At 49.4% G+C, this 19,850-nt stretch overlaps 1 protein-coding gene across 1 annotated transcript; it reads right to left on the reverse strand.

Annotated features, from left to right (window-relative positions):
• Positions 1 to 1,590: 1,590 nt before the first annotated feature.
• Positions 1,591 to 19,440, reverse strand: LOC149354571 (uncharacterized). The gene is made up of 9 exons (XM_089576003.1): positions 19,142 to 19,440; positions 16,553 to 16,587; positions 13,323 to 13,523; positions 11,759 to 12,043; positions 10,101 to 10,354; positions 6,623 to 6,726; positions 5,428 to 5,672; positions 3,702 to 3,865; positions 1,591 to 1,850 (listed from the first exon to the last, which is right to left on the reverse strand). The coding sequence occupies exons 1-9, from the start codon at positions 19,438 to 19,440 to the stop codon at positions 1,686 to 1,688; spliced, it is 1,752 nt and encodes a 583-aa protein (XP_089432129.1). The 3' UTR covers positions 1,591 to 1,685.
• Between the last annotated feature and the right edge of the window lie 410 nt (positions 19,441 to 19,850).

Raw genomic sequence — 19,850 nt, forward strand, 5'->3', positions numbered from 1 at the left:
CCAAATGAACACTTGTCAAAGCGTACTCGGTTTTTCACTCAGTCGTAACCGCTCTGTGAACTTTTTCCACATAAATTTTAGAATCAATGTTCAACCCACTTCGTCAGCGCACGGCTTCATCATGTAACAGACTACCAATGACAGGCAAAAATATCTTCTCTTAGTTAATTCTTTGCTTGGAAGCTCCAAATGAACACTTGTCAAAGCGTACTCGGTTTTTCCAAGGTTGCAACGTAGACGAAATAAACTGGCCAAAAGCACAGGTCCATTTTATTTACACAAGACACAATAAATAAGAAACCGCCAGCAGCACAAACAGTCCACTTTCATTCCCACTGCCAACAGCAGCAGGACAGTCCACTCCGTCATTACTCATTCGATTCCATTGGTCGTCCTGACCTCTCACTACATCACTGGACATCACGTAGTCACGCCACAGGGTCAGCAGCTCGAGCTATCACGTATACGGTGGCGATGCGTGGGGCCCATTGGAGAAAACCACTGCAAGCGATTTCACACTGTGCATTCACACGCTGGAAGTGGCTTAGGTATAGATTACGCTTTTTTTAATGTATTAAACGTAGTCGCCAGGAGTACCTTCAATAAGGTCCTGAACTGCTTAAATAACCAAAACTGCATAATGCATTTTTTACTACGTGAAGCTACATTCATTAGGAACGACCGGAAATAAAAAGGAAAATAATAGTGCCCTGCCCGCACCGCCTGTTGGTATGCCTGACTTCATGAAGCTGCAGTAAAGGCTACGGATTGCATAAGGCCACATAGAGTTTTTTAAATCTCCACGCACGGACGGCCTGGCTTTTCGCCGCCACCGGAATGCGGCCGTCGCGCATAGGTGTGGAGCGCGAGTCTTAATTTTCTGCGGCTGAGCCACATATTCTAAGTCATCACTCGGGCAGTAAGCCAAGGGGTCCATTCTGGTTCAAAGTAGTGCACGGTGTGCTCAGTTTTCATCTAGAAGTCCGCATCAGCATGACACCCTATCAATTTTAGTTGAAGGATAACTTCACAGTAATGGTGCATGCTGGTGAGAAAGCTACCGAGCAGGACATTTTAGGACAACTCGTCACTGGCGAGCCATTCTGAGTTTCCGTTTGAAAGCCAGTGTTCTCATCATATAGGCCCCAAACTACTACAGCTTGCTTGTACCGAAGGCTTACGCTCTCTCCTGCACACCACTAGCTTGCCGGAAAAAGGGAAGCGAAAAGAAAGAAGGGGACGAGCCATATTAGGGGATTTGTTAAAGCAAACAGTCAAAGTTTGTGTCGCATTGTAGAGCACCTGCACTCAGTGGGGATTCTCTTTATTAGTTTCTAACTTTAAGGGAGAGTACTGAACGCGTAAAATGCTTTCGTACAAGATTCTTCGCTAGTGTCGCCTGGAATCAAGGCAGCGTCTTTGCTCTCTGTATCCTAGCAAATTTCCTTGACTTGGTGCAGTAGACTCACTCACAAAAGTCAGTGAATAAATTACTGCAGGTGCGCGAGTTGTGACGCCTTTTGTTCATGTTGATCGCCGAATAGTTGACTATCTGTGTATGCCTCGCTTACAGCGTGTGATCGCGCGTGTTCAGCAAGTGTTGCCCGCAGGCATGCCACTGCAGCAGGCCACCGGACGATGCCTGCTCATCCTGATGGTCCGGACGTGGGCCTCGGGCACGCTCATTAGCGCGCGCCGAGCTTCTCGTATATCCAGGTGATGTACGGGGACACGCGTGTGAACACTGTCGGGTACTGCGCCGTGCCGCTGCACGATACACCGAAGCTGTACAGCCCGATGACGGCCCAGTGCTTGCCCTCCTGTATCATGAGGGGGCTTCCCGGGATGCCCTGCAGTGCAAAAAGAAGAGGAATCAATAAGAAAAAAATGGCCCCAGGTTTTGTCTACGCCTGATGTTTTATTCTGGCAGCGTTTGCATCTAGTTTTGGGTAGTGACCAGCAGGAAAAGGACGGAACCAGAATAGAAAAGAAGACAATGGACGACTACTGGAAAAGCAGCCCTGTAGTCGCCATAGGTCTTCCTCTGTTTTGTTAATGCGAAGGCTTCATATGGCCCCCACCATTCACCAAATCCGGGGTTACATCCACGAGAAATGAACCCAAAACCCAGATGACAACATGATGTCATCGACAGTCAGTGGCTACATCATCAGTAAAGACAAAAAAATAAAATTTCTTCCCAAGTGGGTTTCGAACACAGGCCGGTGCGAACAGATCAGGTCGCACACCCTCATCATTCTTGACTGCAACACGGCACACCCTCATCATTCTTGACTGCCAAAACGCGAATTCGATGGGGATCTGAGAGGAAATATTTCATCAAAGTTCCCTGTAGAACATCTCAAAAGAAGACCCCGTCCCAGCAATCTATAAATACATGTTCAACAGTCTCCGGCTTTCTGCACAAAAGACAGTCGACACCTCATGGTACAAAGTTCCATTTTCTGCCATCCATGGCTTTACGGGGAGAGCCCCGACATGCAGTTTAACGAAGAAAGTTTGCACAGCAGGCTTTACAGGCATTCGCTTTAAACGTTTCGTTATATTTTACCCCACTCTAAAAGAGTACAGCGACCGATACACAGAAACATGCAAGGCTACTTTAACAAGATCTCTGTAAAGGTATTTTTTGGTAACACTAGTTAAATACTCCATTTAGAGGTTCATCTTGCGAGACTAGGAGGATCCGTTTCTACCCACTGTTTGCCAGGTTCGCTTGGCAAGAGCTTATCGACGTTTGTTGTATCAACTGTTTGTCACGTCACTGGCAGAACGTATGGGTATTTCCGTGAAATCGTTCAAACTGCGTCATCACCCAACACAAAATCCCGAGCGTTGAACTGCTAGTCTCCCTCGCTGGATTTGGGCATCGTAGTCTTCATCAACTTACTTCCATTCGGACGGCGCGAACAAATCACATTCGTTGGCCGCTGCAGTGAGGTGGCACACCATCGCCGCAGCCGAACAACTCGCGTGCATACTTTTACATTCACAGCACGCAAGTAGTTTTAAGTGCCCTCCGCAATTTTTGTCCCGCCATTTCCCTGCTGGTTTATATCTGACGCTGTGCACAAACTGACACAACTCTACACATCATTACTGTGCACCTAGCGAGGCCGAGGTCATCTATAATAGTCGGATACAAGCCAAGAACGAAGCAGCAGATGCCCCTTAAAGGATGCCCTCCAGCCAAAGGCATCGACTGATTCTCCTGACACCGCGGCCAGTCCGGTTAAGCGGTGCTTATTCCCTATTCATCTGCATCCCCCCCCCCCCCCCCCACCGCGATTTCACGCTAGCGAGCCCACAGGGATGGGTCAAGGAGGAAAATCGATCAAAGGGGAGAACTGGTCGACGCAAGTGGCTGGAGGGGCTCCTTTGAGGGGTTTCTGCTGCTTCGTTTTTAAGTTGTAGCCGACTGTAGCAATGCTTTCATTTTCAACATGTCGGGTCCTTTCTGCTTGGGTTGTCTTTACAGAGGTAACTAATAGGGAAAATATTCAGCCCGAGAGCTTTTGTACTCAGGAAACGGAGCATACAAGTAAAGAAACACGGAAAAAAAAAACGTAATGAAGCAAGCCAGACCGAGCAGAGACGTGCAGTAAACCGGTGGCAGCCTTTGTCGCTAGATTATTGACAGTTCCCAACTCTGGAGAGCACGTGAGCAGACGGACACTCACCACACACTCCTCGCCGATGTTGGCGGTCAGCTGAGCGCAAATGAAGTCTTCGTGGTTGATGCCCTGCGGGTACGGTGAGAGGTCAACGCCAGCGTACGTGTTGTTGCAGCTCGAAGAAGAGATCACCCGGTAGCGCTTATCGCCCATCGAGCCCGGGTGGAAATCTGCGCGAAAACCAAGCAAGCATGAGAGCAGCAGTCGGAATGCAGTGTCCACAGCAGGCTGGCACGGGAACTGTCGGCCACGACAGAGACAGGAAACGAGAGTTGTCTGCAAGCGTCGGACGAAGAAGGTTAACTGCCAGGCATATTGCTGCTGTTTCTAACATCTTAGGCCCCTGTTCTCAAAAAACGACCGCATAAGACGTTTGCAGACTTCTTAACGCACTATTTTTCACAAAACTTGTCGCCCATTTGTAGCTGTCACCTGCATACCTGTCTGCCTACACACGCACGGATAAGACCTTGAACGGCTCAGAGGATAGCACAGTGCGTCGTCATATAAAAAAAATTCAGGGGGCACTTTGACTGTCTAAAGTGGGTAGAGGCGGAAGCGTTTTCCGCGCCACCTTCGCTGTTTCTGTGGCACCGGTGGCGTCACATATAATTGAGTACTAATCGCCAAGTGATTACAAATCACTAATTAATGGTTAATTACTGATTAATGCTTGAATATTAATTAACTGCTAATTAATGACGCTTAAGCTTCGCCTTTAGGAGTGGAACGCGACAGCGCGTTGTAGCGCTGCCAGGGAGTCCACGGTACACCACCCGTTCAGCGCGATGCCTTGCCCTTTGAACGCAACGCTTTTTGAGGAAAGGAAATGGCGCAGTAATTCTCTGTCATCTCGGTGGACACCTGAACCGCACCGTAGAGGAAGGGAGGAAGTGGGAGTGAAAGAAGATAGATAAAGAGGAGCCGTAATGAAGAAAATGAAAATTGTATTTGAGGAAAGGAAATTACGCAGTAACTGTCTCACAAAAGTCAGGGGGGCACTTTTTTGACCTAAAGTGTGGTCACTGATGCCCCTAAGAGTGGAACGCGACAGCGTCTTGCAACACTGCCAAGGAGTCCATAGAACGCCATCGCCCATTTGGTTCTACGCCTCGCTTGTCAGTAAATTGGTTTTTGAGGAAAGGAAATGTATCTGTCTCTCATTTGTCGGTGGACAACTAAACCTCGCGGGAAGGGAATGGATGAGGATGAGAGTGAGTGAAGACACCGTATTCACTAGACGCGCCTTTGTTCATTCCAAACCATCGAGCTGGCATGGCGGAGTGGATAGCATGCTCGTCTCTCACGCCGAAGACCGGGGTTCGATTCCTGAGCTCGACCAATTTCTTAATCGGTTTTATTTATTTATATGGCCTGACTAGTAAAGCTAATTAGGCTAATTGGATAATTAAGCAATTAACTAAGCTCAGTCCCACTTAATTGGAGCATCACTGTACGATCCCTTCAATTGGTTGCATGGTTACTAGCCAAAGTACAATTGGCCCCGTTTGAAATTCGCGCACTGTGACGTCACGACCGTTTCCACCAAATGAAAAGCGTGACATTTTCTGTCGACAACTGCTGCTTACAACGATGAGACATTAAAGGCTTCCGCCTTAAAAAATAACGACTATGGAAAAAAAGCTTGTACAGCCACTGAGTCTGTTTAGGTCCTAAGGAGAAGGAAAAAAAAATAGCAGCCACTCGTGTTGATCGACCGCACGCAGCTCACCTCTCTGCCGGTCGGACCAGCTGACGGCGTCGAGGATGCTGCCGTTGAGCACGCGCCTGGCGTTGAGCACCGTGGGCAGACAGATGGGCGCCAGCTCCCCGGAAGCGAGTGCGGGTTCGAACCTCACCAGGGCCAGGTCGTGGTAACCGTCCGGCACGCGGAACATCGGATGTGCTTCGGCGCTCACCACGCGTCGGAGCGTCACGGGCAGGCCCGGTGTGTTCAGCATCACGGCGCTGTTCCTCCTGCGATGGCGTTCGTGTATACGGGCAGTGCTTCTCCACTAGCTTCAGAACGAGAGTGGCGTAGAGGGAGCGAACGTACTGAAGCCGTCATAAATCCGAATCTAGAGCTTCTCAAAGCGGAGCATGCCCTGTGGTGAGACGGAGCGCTCCTTACGGAACGAAATCCTTCCGGAATGGATCTTGGAAACTCTGCGCAACACGATGCTAGAGAATATGCAGCGTATTAGGTAGTGTGGACGGTACTGGGGAAGAAATAACCCTGTCACTAGGTTTCGTGCTTTCATCAACCTCACCTGTCTCTTTTGGATTGCAAAGTCGCTCACAGCCTTAACCAACTCGTCCAAATGGAAGTTATGCTTCGTAACACGCTACTCCACCTCGGAGCTAATAAGCTGTCAAGCCCGACACCCCTTTACCTCGTGCGCATCTTAACGCTTTTCGCTAGTCTAAGCCTTTGATTGCGCCGCTAGATGTAGGAAAGCAATGAAAAAAAAAAACGGCAGATAGTCGGACAGTTTTGTGTTTCCTAAAAGCGTGCAGAGGTTCTACTAGCACCACTTGCTTCTGCGGAGGCTTATAGCAGAAGGAGCGTCGGGAGAGTCAGGTAAAGCTTGGGTGCAGTCCGGAGACCGCGATGCCGCGTAGCTTTCCGGATAACTCATCAGCCTATTTTCTTTTTTATAGTTTCGTAGTTGAACACGCGTCCGAATGGTTCTCAGTACTCTTGTTCGGTATAAAGTTATGCCTGACCTTGTTAAAAGACAAAACACCTCCATAGAAACGAGAGTCACACATGCGGACTCGTACAGTTCTCCCAGGCAGTCGAAGAGAGCTGCGCCGTCTTTTTTATGTGCGCTACTACAGAGCTAGCATTCATTTCATAAGTTTATCTAATCAAAGAACCCACTTCCGTAGGAACAGGGACTCACTTTGAAGAGTTTTCAACTCACCCGTTGTCTGGTCCGAAGCATTGGGCTGCTGTGAGTATGTGTTGCTGGTCTAACAACACACCAGCACATCGCCTAGCCGGGTTCACTTGGTCAACCACAGAAGCCTGCGTGGAACGAAGCATATTATTTTAAGGTGAAAGCTGTAATAGCTTTATTATCATCCATTTGGAAAGTACAACGGCAGTAGTAATGCGTTACGCGTTATGTTACGCGGGCTGCTACAAAGTGAGCCAAGAATGGGCATTTCCTTTCCTCAAAAGCAAGAGAGTGCTTAGATTGCGAATAAGATTCCCGGTCTAGCTTAATCCGCAGTCTAGACGCTCCGCAGAATTTGAGGAATGGCGTATAAATGGCTCCCTTTGCCGGTGGACTCCTCAACCGCGTCTTGAGAGAGAAACACGAACAAAGACTAAAAGCATGTTTCCAGCTAGCGTTCGCGCTTTTCTCTCACGGCGCGGTTGAGATGGCCACCTTGCGTTTTTCTCTCACGGCGCGGTTGAGGTGTTCACCAACAGAGTGAGCCATTTATGCGTATTTCCCGTCCTAAAATCCAGCGGATGGTCTAGACCACTTCTAGCAACGTGATCAAAATTGCTAAGAAGGCTGAACATGGAACTAGACTAATTTGCTTCAAGCAGGCGGGACCTGGACTACCGGGATGCATTGAAAGGGGCGCTCCATGATGCAGAACAACGCTCTGAACCGTGTATGAGCCTCTGGTCGCGCACAGCGCTCTCTTATCCCGCCCTGCATGCCATCCGCAAGCAACGCTTTTTCAGACCCGGCGCAGCAGCCGCTTTTGAACCTTCCCGTCTTTTTTTTATGACTGCGCGGTTCAGGTATCCACTGAAAAAATGAAGTTATGCGCCTTTCCTTTAAATTTATCCAGGGCAGGGTCACGACTGCGAATAAGGGTAAACTGAGAACTGCACAGTCTTATTTGCTTCGTGCAAGCGTGCCCTTGAGTCCGTGAAGTGTGCAGGGAACGCGGTCGAACGGAGACCGCATGCGGAAGAAGGCCGAGCGTACACGTGAGCATAGAAACGCTTAATCGGAGTCTCCTGTGAAACGTCAAAACGGGCCTGCGGCTCCAGACCACTCGGCCGATAATGCCAGTTAGCTTTCGCTCATTATATTGCGCTAAACCGGCAAGCTTAGGTGCACAAATTTTGTAGCGTGAGCTACACTGGTCGAGGTTGAGCAGTTTCGCCTGGCTCCTGGAGAGCCGTGCTGCGCATGCGCGAGGAGCAAGTGACGTCACTACGCACAGTTGGCGTGCCTCGCCGCGCGCGCTCGACTTCCTTTCCTTAAAATGATCGGAGTGTAAAACGTTGACAACGCCAACGTCAATGAACACAACGAACACCGACGGCATATGGCTTCAGCGCCGCGTTTTTGGCACAACCTTGTCAATGCCTGCAGCCACACCTCTCTTCCCTCATTCCACGGACCTATAAGCACGATTCAGGCGTCCACTGACCCAGGGAGCCATTATATGCACTTCCTTTCCTTAAAATGATCGGAGTGTAAAACGTTGTCAACGCCAACACCAATGAACACAACAAACGCCGACGGCCTATGGCTTCAGCGCCGCGTTTCCGGCTCAACGTTGTCAAAGCAAACGAATGCAGCGCACCCCTGTCACTACCGCCACTTAGCTTAAAGCACAGTTGAGGTGTCCAGTGTTCCAAGAGGACAGTTACGCGCCTTCCCTCTGGTTCAGGTATCCACCGAGATGTGGAGACCTCGCCCTAACCTGACGCTACGTATATCCTGGCATAGCAGAACTACGCCACAACCAATTTTTTTTTCACACATTTCGCTCTGCCTGTTGCTCTTTCTAAAGAATTTATTTCTGCATAACACTCTCCCATGAGAACAGTAGCAAGTCCGAGGTTCTAAACGTGCCAACTAAAATCCTTTATTTTTATAGGATATCTGTCCGTGTCTTTTGTTACCGTGGTGTCAGTTCCAGAAAATAAGCTGCGTTAGGTAACATTTTCTGGTGATATTCTAAGCGCTCAGCGTATCTTAGCATGTCTCAACTGTACCCTTGTCTACTATTCCCGCGGCAAATGACAAGTGGAATCACCGGGCATCGATCACTACTCTCAAATGTGAGGTGAGCGCATGACCCGTTTCTGCCCAGTAAATTTATTCCAGTCAACCAGCGTGAATGGAGCGACATACCACTTTTATAAACTTTGTAACACAGGCAACGCTTCGTTTTCTCATGTATAAAAATTGTATATTGTAAATTATGGGGTTCAGCGTTCCGAAGCGACATATGGGCGATATGAGACGCCACAGTGGGGGACTCCGGATTTTTTGGACCACCTGGTGTCCTTTAACGTCCCCTGATATCGCACTGCGCACGGACATTCACCTCTATCGAAATACAGTCCCCGCGGTCGGAATGTTTTCCATCTTTATTTGCTACCTTTCACATAAATCTCGTCTAGTTATCACATGTTGAAATCCTAACGATGACCAAAGAGGAAAGCCGCACGCCGCGAAGGGATCACTAATACTTGAAAACAGACTGCACGGTCTAGTAGAGCTCGGACCAAACGCGAATGATTTTCATTTGCAGAAAACGCGTCTTTCGGAACGCGACCATTTTGTGGAAAACTCAAGCACCAAGCGTAGAATTTAAAAGATGCACGTATTCGTCATCTCAACGCCCCGTTTACCCCAGCCTCAGAAACGTCTCTCAGTCGCTGCGGTGCGGCATCCTGTGTGCAGGATGATGCGGCCAACACCCAAATATGGGAACTCTAGTGCGGAATCGAAAAACGGAGCATGGAGCCGGCCGTAACCCTTTAAAACTCTTCCCACGAGTAACAGTTAGAAAGTAATGACAATAACTTTTAGGCGATTCTCGGTGGATCGTTTGAATGCGTTATCGCGAAGCGCTCATCATATCCGAGATTGACACAATAAAGTTCGTCATGTCTAGGGCCAACACACTATGTTCTTAAGGTCCGAGGTCCAGGCACAAAAGTTCGTTATATCGGAAGTGATATAAGTAGGTTCGGTATATCCGAGGTTCACACATCATATTTTGTTATATGCGAAGTAGCATGCTATGGTTCGTTATTTACAACCGAGTTAATAAACTAAATACGTATAGGTAGTATACTAAGTTAGTTCGTAGCCACGATGGGCAGGTGGGCCACGGGAAACCGGCTACTGACAGACGGCGGTCGCCATTTCCACTTGCACTGATCCTTCTAATGCTAACGCATTAACTGTTTACGAGTGCTCATTTATGCTTCTCCTGCACACCCTAAACTTCATGTCGGCTAGCACGTCGCATGTTCCGCATAAGAACATCTTTACCGGGAAAGTTTTCTGCTCAGAACTATACTTGGTAGTTGCCAATGCTATTCAATTCCTTCGCACGGATAACCCTATAGGGCGCTCTTAAGCTCGGCGAAGAGGAGTGGTGATGAGGAGCAGCGAAGACAGGACTTACCATCCAGGGCCAGGTACTGTCGGACGGCGTCGACTGCGACTGCTCCTGCTGCTGCTGGCGCTGTGACTGGCCGGTGAGCTGCTGGCGCGGGAGCAGCGACACCGCGTTGAGCGGCCGCCGCCGCCGGTTCAGTCCAGGTCTTCGAACCCTGCAGGCGTCCAGAGAGTGGACGGGCTTATCCAAGAGCAGCCGCGCTGGTCGCTGTCGGGATTCGGTCGCCTCGGGTCGCAATCCGCAAGTCCTGACCGGGAGCGCTGCGGGACCGCGGCGGAAGGAGGGTTAAGACCCACGATACCCGATGGCGCGTTTGCACACGGCGCAAGGCTATACTGCGCAAGGCAACGTCGCGAGGTTCTTTCAAAATGAACGCCGTGCGCAAGACGGAAGTTTGCCACACGTATCGATACTTGCTGTACGCGCTACCTCACGCAAGACGTTGTGCGCATGAGTCCAGAGGGCTCCGGTATAATGTAACGGGCCCTTGTCGATTCTATTGCATTCTGTTTTGGTCTTTGTCATTGGCCGTAGCAACGCAAGGACCCCGCCATCGCTAAGCTTTAGCCGGTGATGATGAGGAAACGCACGACATGGAGTTGCCTGAACCAACGGCGAAGAGTAGGAATGAATAAAAAAAAACAACGCAATGAAATCTAAATAGTATCCGAATATTAAATGGCCCTGTCCGGCGTTCGCGTGATAACGTCGCGACCGGATTAATACTTGCGTGAATGCCTTGTCTAGAAAGCCTTCGCCAATCCACTGGCTGCCTTATGTTAGGAAAGCTATCTTTAAACTTTTAGCTTGTTGCAGCTAACAAGCTACTCCACCGAAATGTCAGCGACGGAAAGCGCGTTTCACCCGATTTACGCCCATTAAATGGTTCGTTGCTGCGAAGTCGAGACATGGGCTACGTAACTGCGAGCGAATTTTCGTCCCACCTGTAACCGCTCAGAGAAAAAAAGACATACCTGCATTGCTTACGTGAGTGCCGTGCCCGTCACCCACCAAGCTACAGTGCATAGCGTGGAACGACCTTTTGCGGACAACGATCGACATTAGTGGGGGACAGACGCATCAGTTTGGTGAGGCTTACCTGAAGGGCGACTGTTTCTACGAGCACCGCTCGTCAATCGCATCGCGAGGCTTTAAATGCACCATAGACGCAAAGCAAGTCCATCGTGTCTGAAGCGCGCCTCTGAAGCACAATTTCTCTGGTGTAGCAGGCTGAAGTGGCAGCCTTCCGCTCCCAGCACGGCCGCAAACCGGTAGCCGATGGGGCCATATGGCATCACCGTTAATATTTCATTTATTCTGCTATTCTAATTACTACCGCTCCTGTTGCTTATATGCGCTATACTTACTACGTCGGCTATGGAAGCAGCTGACTTTTGCATCCGGTCTTCTGCAAAATTATTCTGTTATTAGTACCATTGCGTCCGTTGGGTTTTCTAGCCGGCTACCAATTAAACAAGTTCCCTGTTCAAGCAGCGTCTGTTACTTATGACTTGCGAAATAAACCTCTCTAGGTAAAAGACAAGGAGTGCAGCTTCCAGTGACACCAATTTTGCTTTCACCTTTACCCCCCTCTCTCTCTGTTATCTTTTTTTTTCTTTTGGTTGCGACATCTATGCGCGGGACCAGAAGCAACAAGAGCGCACCGTCGTCGCATTCGCAGTCTTCGACTCCTGCTGCCGGGTCGCGTCCTTCCGAGCCTCCGCCTGGCTTGGTACCGGACGAACCGGCTTTGTCCACAGACGATGTTCCTCCGATGCCTGTAGCCCCTGGCACGCTCGTTCCAGTCCCCTGGTCTGTGGGTGGCTGTGGTTGAGAATCAGGAGGACTGGTTGGCGGAACAACTGGAGGAGGTTGCACAGGAGGTTCCACAGGTGGCCCAACAGGTGGTTGCACGGGAGGAATCGTTGGCGGTACCTCTGTCGGAGGATCCAGGAAAAGAAGAGCGGAAGAACAAGATTTGTTTTGAGTCTAAGGGACGTGCTAACGAAAATAAACGCAAGTAAAAAACAGAAAAACTAATACCCCTATCACATGGGCAAAGTTAGCAGCGGTTACGCGAAACCGTGGTTCGCCCATGTTACACGGTGGACCAAACCTCAGCAAAGGCGCTAACCACGGTTACCGCGAAGCGAGCGTGGCGTCCTCGGTTTGCGTCGTTAATCGAGAAAATAGCGGAGTCTGAGCTGTTGCTGCGCCATCGGACGGCACTCAAAACACTGCATTTTAATTAACGGAGATATCTGTAAATGCAACTTCGCTTTGCCGATCGCAGCGTCACTTCGCTTGTTGCACCAAAGGGGCCGTTGATGGCCGTGAACGTGAACAGTGATGCGAACCGCGGTTCGCGTTAACCGCAGTCAAGTTCAGCAACCGTGGTTAAGCATAACCACGGTTACTGAACTTAACTGTCAGGCATAACAGCGGTTAAGCCGGCCGTGTAACTAGTGCATAAGCTGTAATGAGCACCTTGTCCCATGAGTGGCTTGTTGCCTTTTGGCAATGTCATAGAGATAGAAAGAGAGAGGAACAACCGCATTACGACACAGCCTTAAGCGTCAAGAATATCTTGCGCCGGGGTCACCAAAAAATCAGCTGGTCCGTCAGCTGATCCACGGTTAGCCAAGCCAGGCCCACCACGTTGAGGGAATGAGGTATGGGTAATGGGAGGATTGAATGGCAACGGAGCAGGAGAACAGGCAATGGTCCATATCAGCATCGTGTTCGAAGAAACTTGCGCATGCAGATGAGGCTCAGAGACCATAGAGGAAAGAGCGGGCAGAGGTGGGCATCGCATTTAAGTGGAGGCACCATAGAATTTGTAATTAAGGGGTGGCGAAAGGTTTGTCAGGGACAGGAAGGGCACGAACATTTTTTGTACTGTTGTTATACTGAGGATTTTTTCGAGTTTGTAACGGAGTGTAGTGTCCCACGACATTGGTGGATAATGCTACGGCTCGCGATCGTACCTTCCGCTGTTAGAATGATCGGAGGGTATAAGCTGGAGCTAGGCGGACCCCTATCTGATCTATCAGCTTTCTGCAGAAGTAGGCGCACCTTTTGTTTTTTGAAGGGAGGTAAAGTGCCCGTTAGGACGGAGCACATTGTCCCACAGTAACTCTGGTTGCTAGGCAACGGCACAGGATCGTACGCACTGCCCCGCTTGTTGCTCACGAATATTTCCTTGCATGGAAACTGAGTTGTACGTACGAGGTTGGTCCGGTGTTACCGGGGGCACTCCCGTGGGCTGCGCGCAGCAAACCAACGAAGTGGCTCCTTTCCAGTCGCAGATGGTGGGGTGCGTTCCTCGGCGGATGTCCCTCTGCGCCTGCGGACACTGGGCCACTGTCACGCAGTGTGGCTCCGACGGCGAACACTTGTTCACGTCTTCTTCCACGAACACCACCTCGCCTGCAGTGGATGGAAAGGAAACATCCGTTAACTTCCTGGCTCGGCAAAGGCGCTTTATTCTTATTACAGAGGTAGCTGTGAGTAGCACGTCGGACGGAAACCGCTTGGTCGGCTGTCCGCACACACTGGAAGCATATAGTTGCGAGCGGCGGTTGCCACGTGCGCGCTAGTGTCGTGCAAGTGTAATCCACGTGACACCTCTCTCACAGGAGGTTATATAGCGTGATGACGAGAAGAACGCTTCATTTCTCTCAATTCGCTCGACATGAAAGTAGACTGACCGTTCTACGCTGCCTCTGCGCTTCGAACACGCTATTGAGAGCGATAACCACTGATCCGCCTTTCCTCGAGATGGCGAGAAAACAGCAACTGCTAGCTATACAATGGGTGGCTATGTACGACTAGTCGAAGCGGAGGGGTCGCGATGGCACGTGTGAGGATGCCTACGTCTCACACAATGCATAAAGCGCACGCGAATACAATGGTGAATACAATAAAGCAACGCGTCATCATTATGAAGTACCCGCTATTCCGCCTTGAATATTTCAGAAAAAGGGGATGGTTTAACTGTGATATTTGGTTTATGGCTTGGTTTATGGGGGTTTAACGTCCCAAAGGAACTCGGGCTATGGGGGACGCCGTTGTGAAGGGCTCCGGAAATTTCGACCACTCTGCGGTTCTTTAACGTGCACTGACATCGCACAGTACACGGGCCTCTACAATTTCGCCGCCTTGGAAATTCGGCCGCCGCGGCCGGAATCGAACCCGCGCCTTTCAGGTCAGCAGCTGAGCCCGATAACCACTGAGCCAACGTGGCAGCTTTAACTGATAAGGCACTGAAAGAAGTGTTAATGACTGATGTGCAGAGGTAAACAATTACAAAGCGAACGAAGACAATTATTTTGTACAACTTCGAAAGAGCAGCGTCAGGGGTAGAACACCTGAGGAGAGAGCTCGTTTTGGTTAAATATAGACACAACACAACATACGTGCATGACGGCAAAACGCATTATTTCCCTTCGACGCTACTGCCGCCCATTTCTATAGTAATATATGGGCTAGTACGGAAGACAGACAGAAATATCAGGTGAACGCACTACACAGGATGATGGCTAGCACAACGCACAGAAAAATGATTTAAGCCCCACTGATTGCTGTCACCAGTGACAGTGGCTTCCACGCCGATAACCGGAATAATTAAATCGAATGAGAAGATTCAGGGACTTCCTGGAGGGAATCCTGAAATTGGACGAAAAAAGAAAAGGCTAGTAGAGAAAAAAGCGATCGAAATACCCCGCCTCCTTCCTTCTTTAAAGAAAAAACAAAAGAAAAAGTATGACACAAGAAAGGGAAGCCTATGACCGGCTAATTTACACTTCCACACAACCGATATCCTCGCCACATGAGACTGCACCGGCAACACCAACCGGTGGTGTTTTTGTACAGCATCATGAGCAGAAAAGTCGTCTTTTGCAGCGCTCAGAAGCAAGCGTATTGACTCACGCGCTAAAGCAGCGGAGTAGCCATTTCAACGGAAATGATAAGGTTGAATAGTTGCAGGATTGGTTAAACCGCTGACGAACTGCACTGCTTTTTCTTGCGTTTTATTTGTTTCACTGAAACAATATGAAGGTGAAATCATGCAGTCATATGTTTGTGTGTTATATGCACTTGGCAACTGATCATTTTGGACATGCCTGCAGCATGCTGTAGTTTGAAAATAAAGTGTAAAGAACATCAATTTATTAACTTAAGCTTTTTGACCAAGCTCTATTTATAGGTTGGTTGGTTGGTTTTTTGGGGTTTAACGTCCCAAAGCAATACCCCTAAGAATAGCTGTACCAAATAAATCAAGATTATTGAAGTGACGGGATACCGATGTAATTTAAAACTCAATTAGTTTAAAATTTCACACATGTACAGGTGCCGTCAAAAGTAAATGGAAGGCAATATTAACGAAAATATTTAATCATTGCCCATCAATTTATGCATCCTTAAATTGTGATTGCGCGAATTGCACTGTGCACCAACAAACTTGGGCCATTGTGCTTTAGATTTAAAGAAATTGAATTTTTTGACAAAGTCGCCTTCCATTTACTTTTGACGGCGACTGTACACCGCGTCAATTGTTAATGGAAGACGATTAGCGGAGAAATTAATTTCAGTGAGTTCTTTCAGTGCATCCTGGAATAGTTACATACGGCCTAATAGCCATTGTACGATTCACAGAGCGCACCACTTGTACTGAAGCACTACGTTTCAGACGCGAAGAAATTAAATTTATTGGGCAGAGTCCACCTCCATGAACTTTTGATGGCGGACGTACTGCCTGCACTTTTAAAAGCACAGGCACAATTTATTTTGTTTGAGCTCAACAGAAACGAACACTACGGTAGCGCCCGTGGTATGCCCGTGGTGTTCGTTTCTTTTCTTTGTGTCTTTGCTTTCTGCTGCGCTGCAGTGTTTTTCAAGCATTTTCTTTCCGTAGCGACTGATCAGTGGTTGTAGTGCATGCTCGGCTGTTGGAAAGAACGAGCGTTCGCTGGCGCAGTGAGGACGAGCGGCACATCGGCTCCGCTGATTTTCGGCCGGAACCGCTAACTAGCAACCTGGGCCCCGAAAATCTTGATTTCATCGTCTTCGCAAATTGGGCAACACTCCTAGGACACTGAAATAAAGCATATGGGTCATTTTTGGCTTACTTATTACAATTACTCACTCACGCCACGCCGCCTCGGAGCGGACCCTATCTTAAGGCTACGCTCGGGCGTGGTCTGTGATTGAGTGCGGTCGCTATGGCGGCTCAGAAAATGGGCGTCTACGATCCCACTTTGATAAGCTGGGCTGAAATTGAGCATTATCCTGCCTCGGAAGACATGATGCCTCCCGAAACCGAATGTTTGCTGTCGCTGATCCGGGGGGAGAATCCGACTGTGCGGCCTGCTCGTGCCCCTTCCGCCATCAGTTTCGGGTCGTTGTAGTTTCGGCAACTAGGCTTTGTTCCGATGCAACGCCAGCGGCATCCATACCAGCGGTGGGGATGGGTATGGCCGGGACCCATCCTCTGTGGATGCGAACCCCATGGGAGTGGCAGAGACTCCCAGGCGACTGTGAGGGCCAGTCGCGCTCGTGAGGTACGATGCCTGGGCGGTGGCAGGCCTGGGTTCATACTCAGGTTGGACCCACGGACCCACCGTTTTTAGATACATGCTGCCTCCCTCCGCAGAAGGGTAAAAATGCGGGCCAGTTGGTACATTGCAAAATGAAAAAATAAAAACAGTCACAAAAGACAAGGGGCAAGAGAAGGAGTGTTCTGGCCAGAACGACGTGACCGCACTGGGCGTCGAGTTCATGCGACGAGTGACACGAGGTGACGCTGGTTTAAACAATTTTTTTTTGTGTTATTTTCCTCCTCTCACGTGGCTTTTACTCGCCTCTCCTTGCCTTCCCCGCCCGAGAAAACGTGAACGCCACCTTTAGACATTCAAGGACCGTTGTGCATCTTCATCCTTAGTTTGCTACGCATTTCTTCGTTTCTTTTTTATTTTTCAGATAACTTTCAAGCTTATATTATACGCCTTAGCAAATAAACCATAGGTTGCGTGCCGGAGCCAGGGCATCGAACCGGAACTTTTCCTGTGCCGTTCGGGTTTACGCCTTTCGAGGTCAGTTCCGGGTTCAGCTCCGGAGCGCCATTCCGTTCCGGCGAACCGGTTCAGACAGCATCGAACCGGTTCAAACGGGTTCGGAATAAAAAAAATGGTACCTAGATGGATTTTAATAAACTTTTCTATACTGTTTACTTTTCTGTGCGAGAGCTATATAAAGTAAAAAGTGCTAAATTTCTTTAATGCGAGATCTTTTCACTTTGTCCGCTTTAATATACTGTCAGTGGTAAAAAGATAGCAATTGACGGCAAGAGCCACAAAATAAAATGAACTCAAAATTTCGGGGGGGGGGGGGGGAGCCGACGCCGTCAAAATGCGCAGCCGTGGGCTGCCCCGCCAAAGCAACAATTGCATGCAAGCTTCCTCTGCGTGTGCTCTAGGCACGGTTCTGATTGGTGGCGCCCAATCTAAGTACTGGGTGAGTGAAACGCATTTTCGTCAGATCTTTTCATTTCGCATTTTCAAAAAGTGCAATAACCTCCATTTGCATGCTCCGATTTCAATAATTCTTTTTGCAATATTCTCAGGAACTCATGATAAATCTAGTTAATGATATAAATCGGTACCGAGGAAATCATCGCAGTGCCCCTTTAAGCCAGAAGGCCGACAGCGATCACCTAAGCATTGTTCAAAATGGCTATGGCCGGGTAAGAGTTCGACCCCAGCCCTAACTAAGTTCCTTCGCGCCTCGCTGTCAGATCGCCGTCTTTGCACAAACGACGCAAGCTGGCACGCGTCAGAAAAGAAGACGGCGTCTGCAGAAACGCCGCCATTGGTAAAAGGCATAAAACGAAGGAAGACATCTGCGAACCATAAGGGGACCCGCCGCGGTGGCTCAGTGGTTATGGTGCTCGGCTGCTGACTCGAAAGACGCGGGTTCGATCCCGGCCGCGTACCGTGCTCGTGAACTGTGCGATTTCAGTGCACGTTAAAGAACCCCATGTGGTCGAAATTGTTCACTACCCTCCACTGCGGCGTCACTCATATCCTGAGTCGCTTTGGGACGCTAAACCGCATTAACCAAACGATGAACTATACCAAAAAACCCAAACAACATCGCGGTTTCCTATCGACGAGTATATCTACCAACACTAAGAGATCAGAAGCTGAAGTACGAAAGCATCAGTGCGGAAGCCGAACCGGTACGGTGACGTCTGTGGCTAAATGCTGATGTTCTGTGTCGCGTTGCAGCATGAAGTAGCGAAGAGGATCACGCACATGTTAAAGCTACTGAGGCGATGCCGGTAAGTTCCACGTGAAAGCGAAAGTAAATGCCATTTTTGAGAAAGCCGAAGAACTCCCATAGTCAGCTGCTTTGGTTCGCGCATTTACTGGTCATTTTAAAAGAAACTTGCGAGAAATTTTCTTCCAATGATACCTAAACATTACGCTGAAATATATACTAAACGATGTGTTTTATACGTTGTTAACTTGGATATACGTAAGGAAATGCAATTATTTTTCGACATTGCTTTTCGGCGAAAAGAAAAAGAACATCTTGAGTAAGGAATGTCATGCAAATCGCATGGAACTTGGTTTCCTGTGTATTCATTTTGGCTTACCGAAGACAATATATTAACACTTTTACATACCACAATACTGCAATCATATACGTTCATGCTGCCACTCATACTCCGCAGCGCGAGAACGTCGCCTCTGCACGCTTTGGCAGTACTGCAAGGAACTTGGTTTGGTTTGGTTTTACTGGGGTTTAACGTCCCAAAACAACTCAGGCTATGAGGGACGCCGTAGTGGAGGGCTCCGGAAATTTCGACCACCTGGGGTTCTTTAACGTGCACTGACCTCGGACAGTACACGGGCCTCTAGAATTTCGCCTCCATCGAAATTCGGCCGCCGCGGCCGGGATCGAACGCGCGTCTTTCGGGTCAGCAGCCGAGCGCTGCAAGGAACTAGCGAGATGCAGCATGCAAAACAGATATGCGGCCGTACCTCACGCAGCGGCTGTAGGTGCCGTCCCCCGCGCGTGGTATGGCCATCTCCTTCCATTCGGCGGCGCTCAGGTTGGCGAACTCGGGCGGTTGCCGGCGCCAGTGGTCCATCACGTGGGCCGTGAGCCGCACGCTGAATAGGTGGCACAGGAAAGCGACTCCAGACAGCGTGCTGTTGAACAGGGCCAGCATCTGGTACAGGCCCTCGCCGAAGGGCACCGCCGGCTCCTCCTCGCCGCTTGCCTCCTGCCCGACGGCCAGCGCCGGTTGGTCCAGCGCAGCGAGGCCCGGCTGGTTCATCGAGGCATGGCCGACGTGCCTGCTCCCGGCTGCGGACGGTGGGGAAGCCGCGGAAGTCTTCATCTCTCTCAAAACGACTATGGGTTCTGCTCCTCCGCCGGTTGTATCGCGCTTGCGCGTGCGATGGGGCGCGCATGCACGCGGCCTAGTGACAAGCAACCCCTGGCGGAGAATCCTCAGCGAAAAAGGAACGAAACAAAGCAGCAAAAGACGGGCAGCTACGCGATTCCATTCGTGAAAATTTTTATTAACGCAAAAGAGTGATCGCATGAAGCGAGGCGAAAGCTTCGTCACCGTGGGCTTATTTCTCCACTCGATATTTTTTTTCTCATCCAGAAGTAATAAATAAATATTTTTAGCTTTTTTTTTTATTCGAGCTGTTTGCCATTAGGCATAATGAAAAAGGGAAA

Source organism: Amblyomma mixtum, chromosome 3 (genome assembly GCF_055824585.1).
Source record: "Amblyomma mixtum isolate Tamu chromosome 3, ASM5582458v1, whole genome shotgun sequence".
NCBI lineage: Eukaryota > Metazoa > Arthropoda > Arachnida > Ixodida > Ixodidae > Amblyomma > Amblyomma mixtum.

Bases quoted from the DNA above. Each gene is read 5' to 3' on its own strand.
- LOC149354571 (XM_089576003.1), bottom strand. From the start codon at position 19,440: ATGAACCAGCCGGGCCTCGCTGCGCTGGACCAACCGGCGCTGGCCGTC. The intron at 16,588-19,141 runs GTACGGCCGCAT...TCGCATCCACAG, and splicing joins ACCTACAGCCGCTGCGTGAG to AGGATGGGTCCCGGCCATAC. The intron at 3,866-5,427 runs GTGAGCTGCGTG...GTTTTCGCGCAG, and splicing joins CTGGTCCGACCGGCAGAGAG to ATTTCCACCCGGGCTCGATG.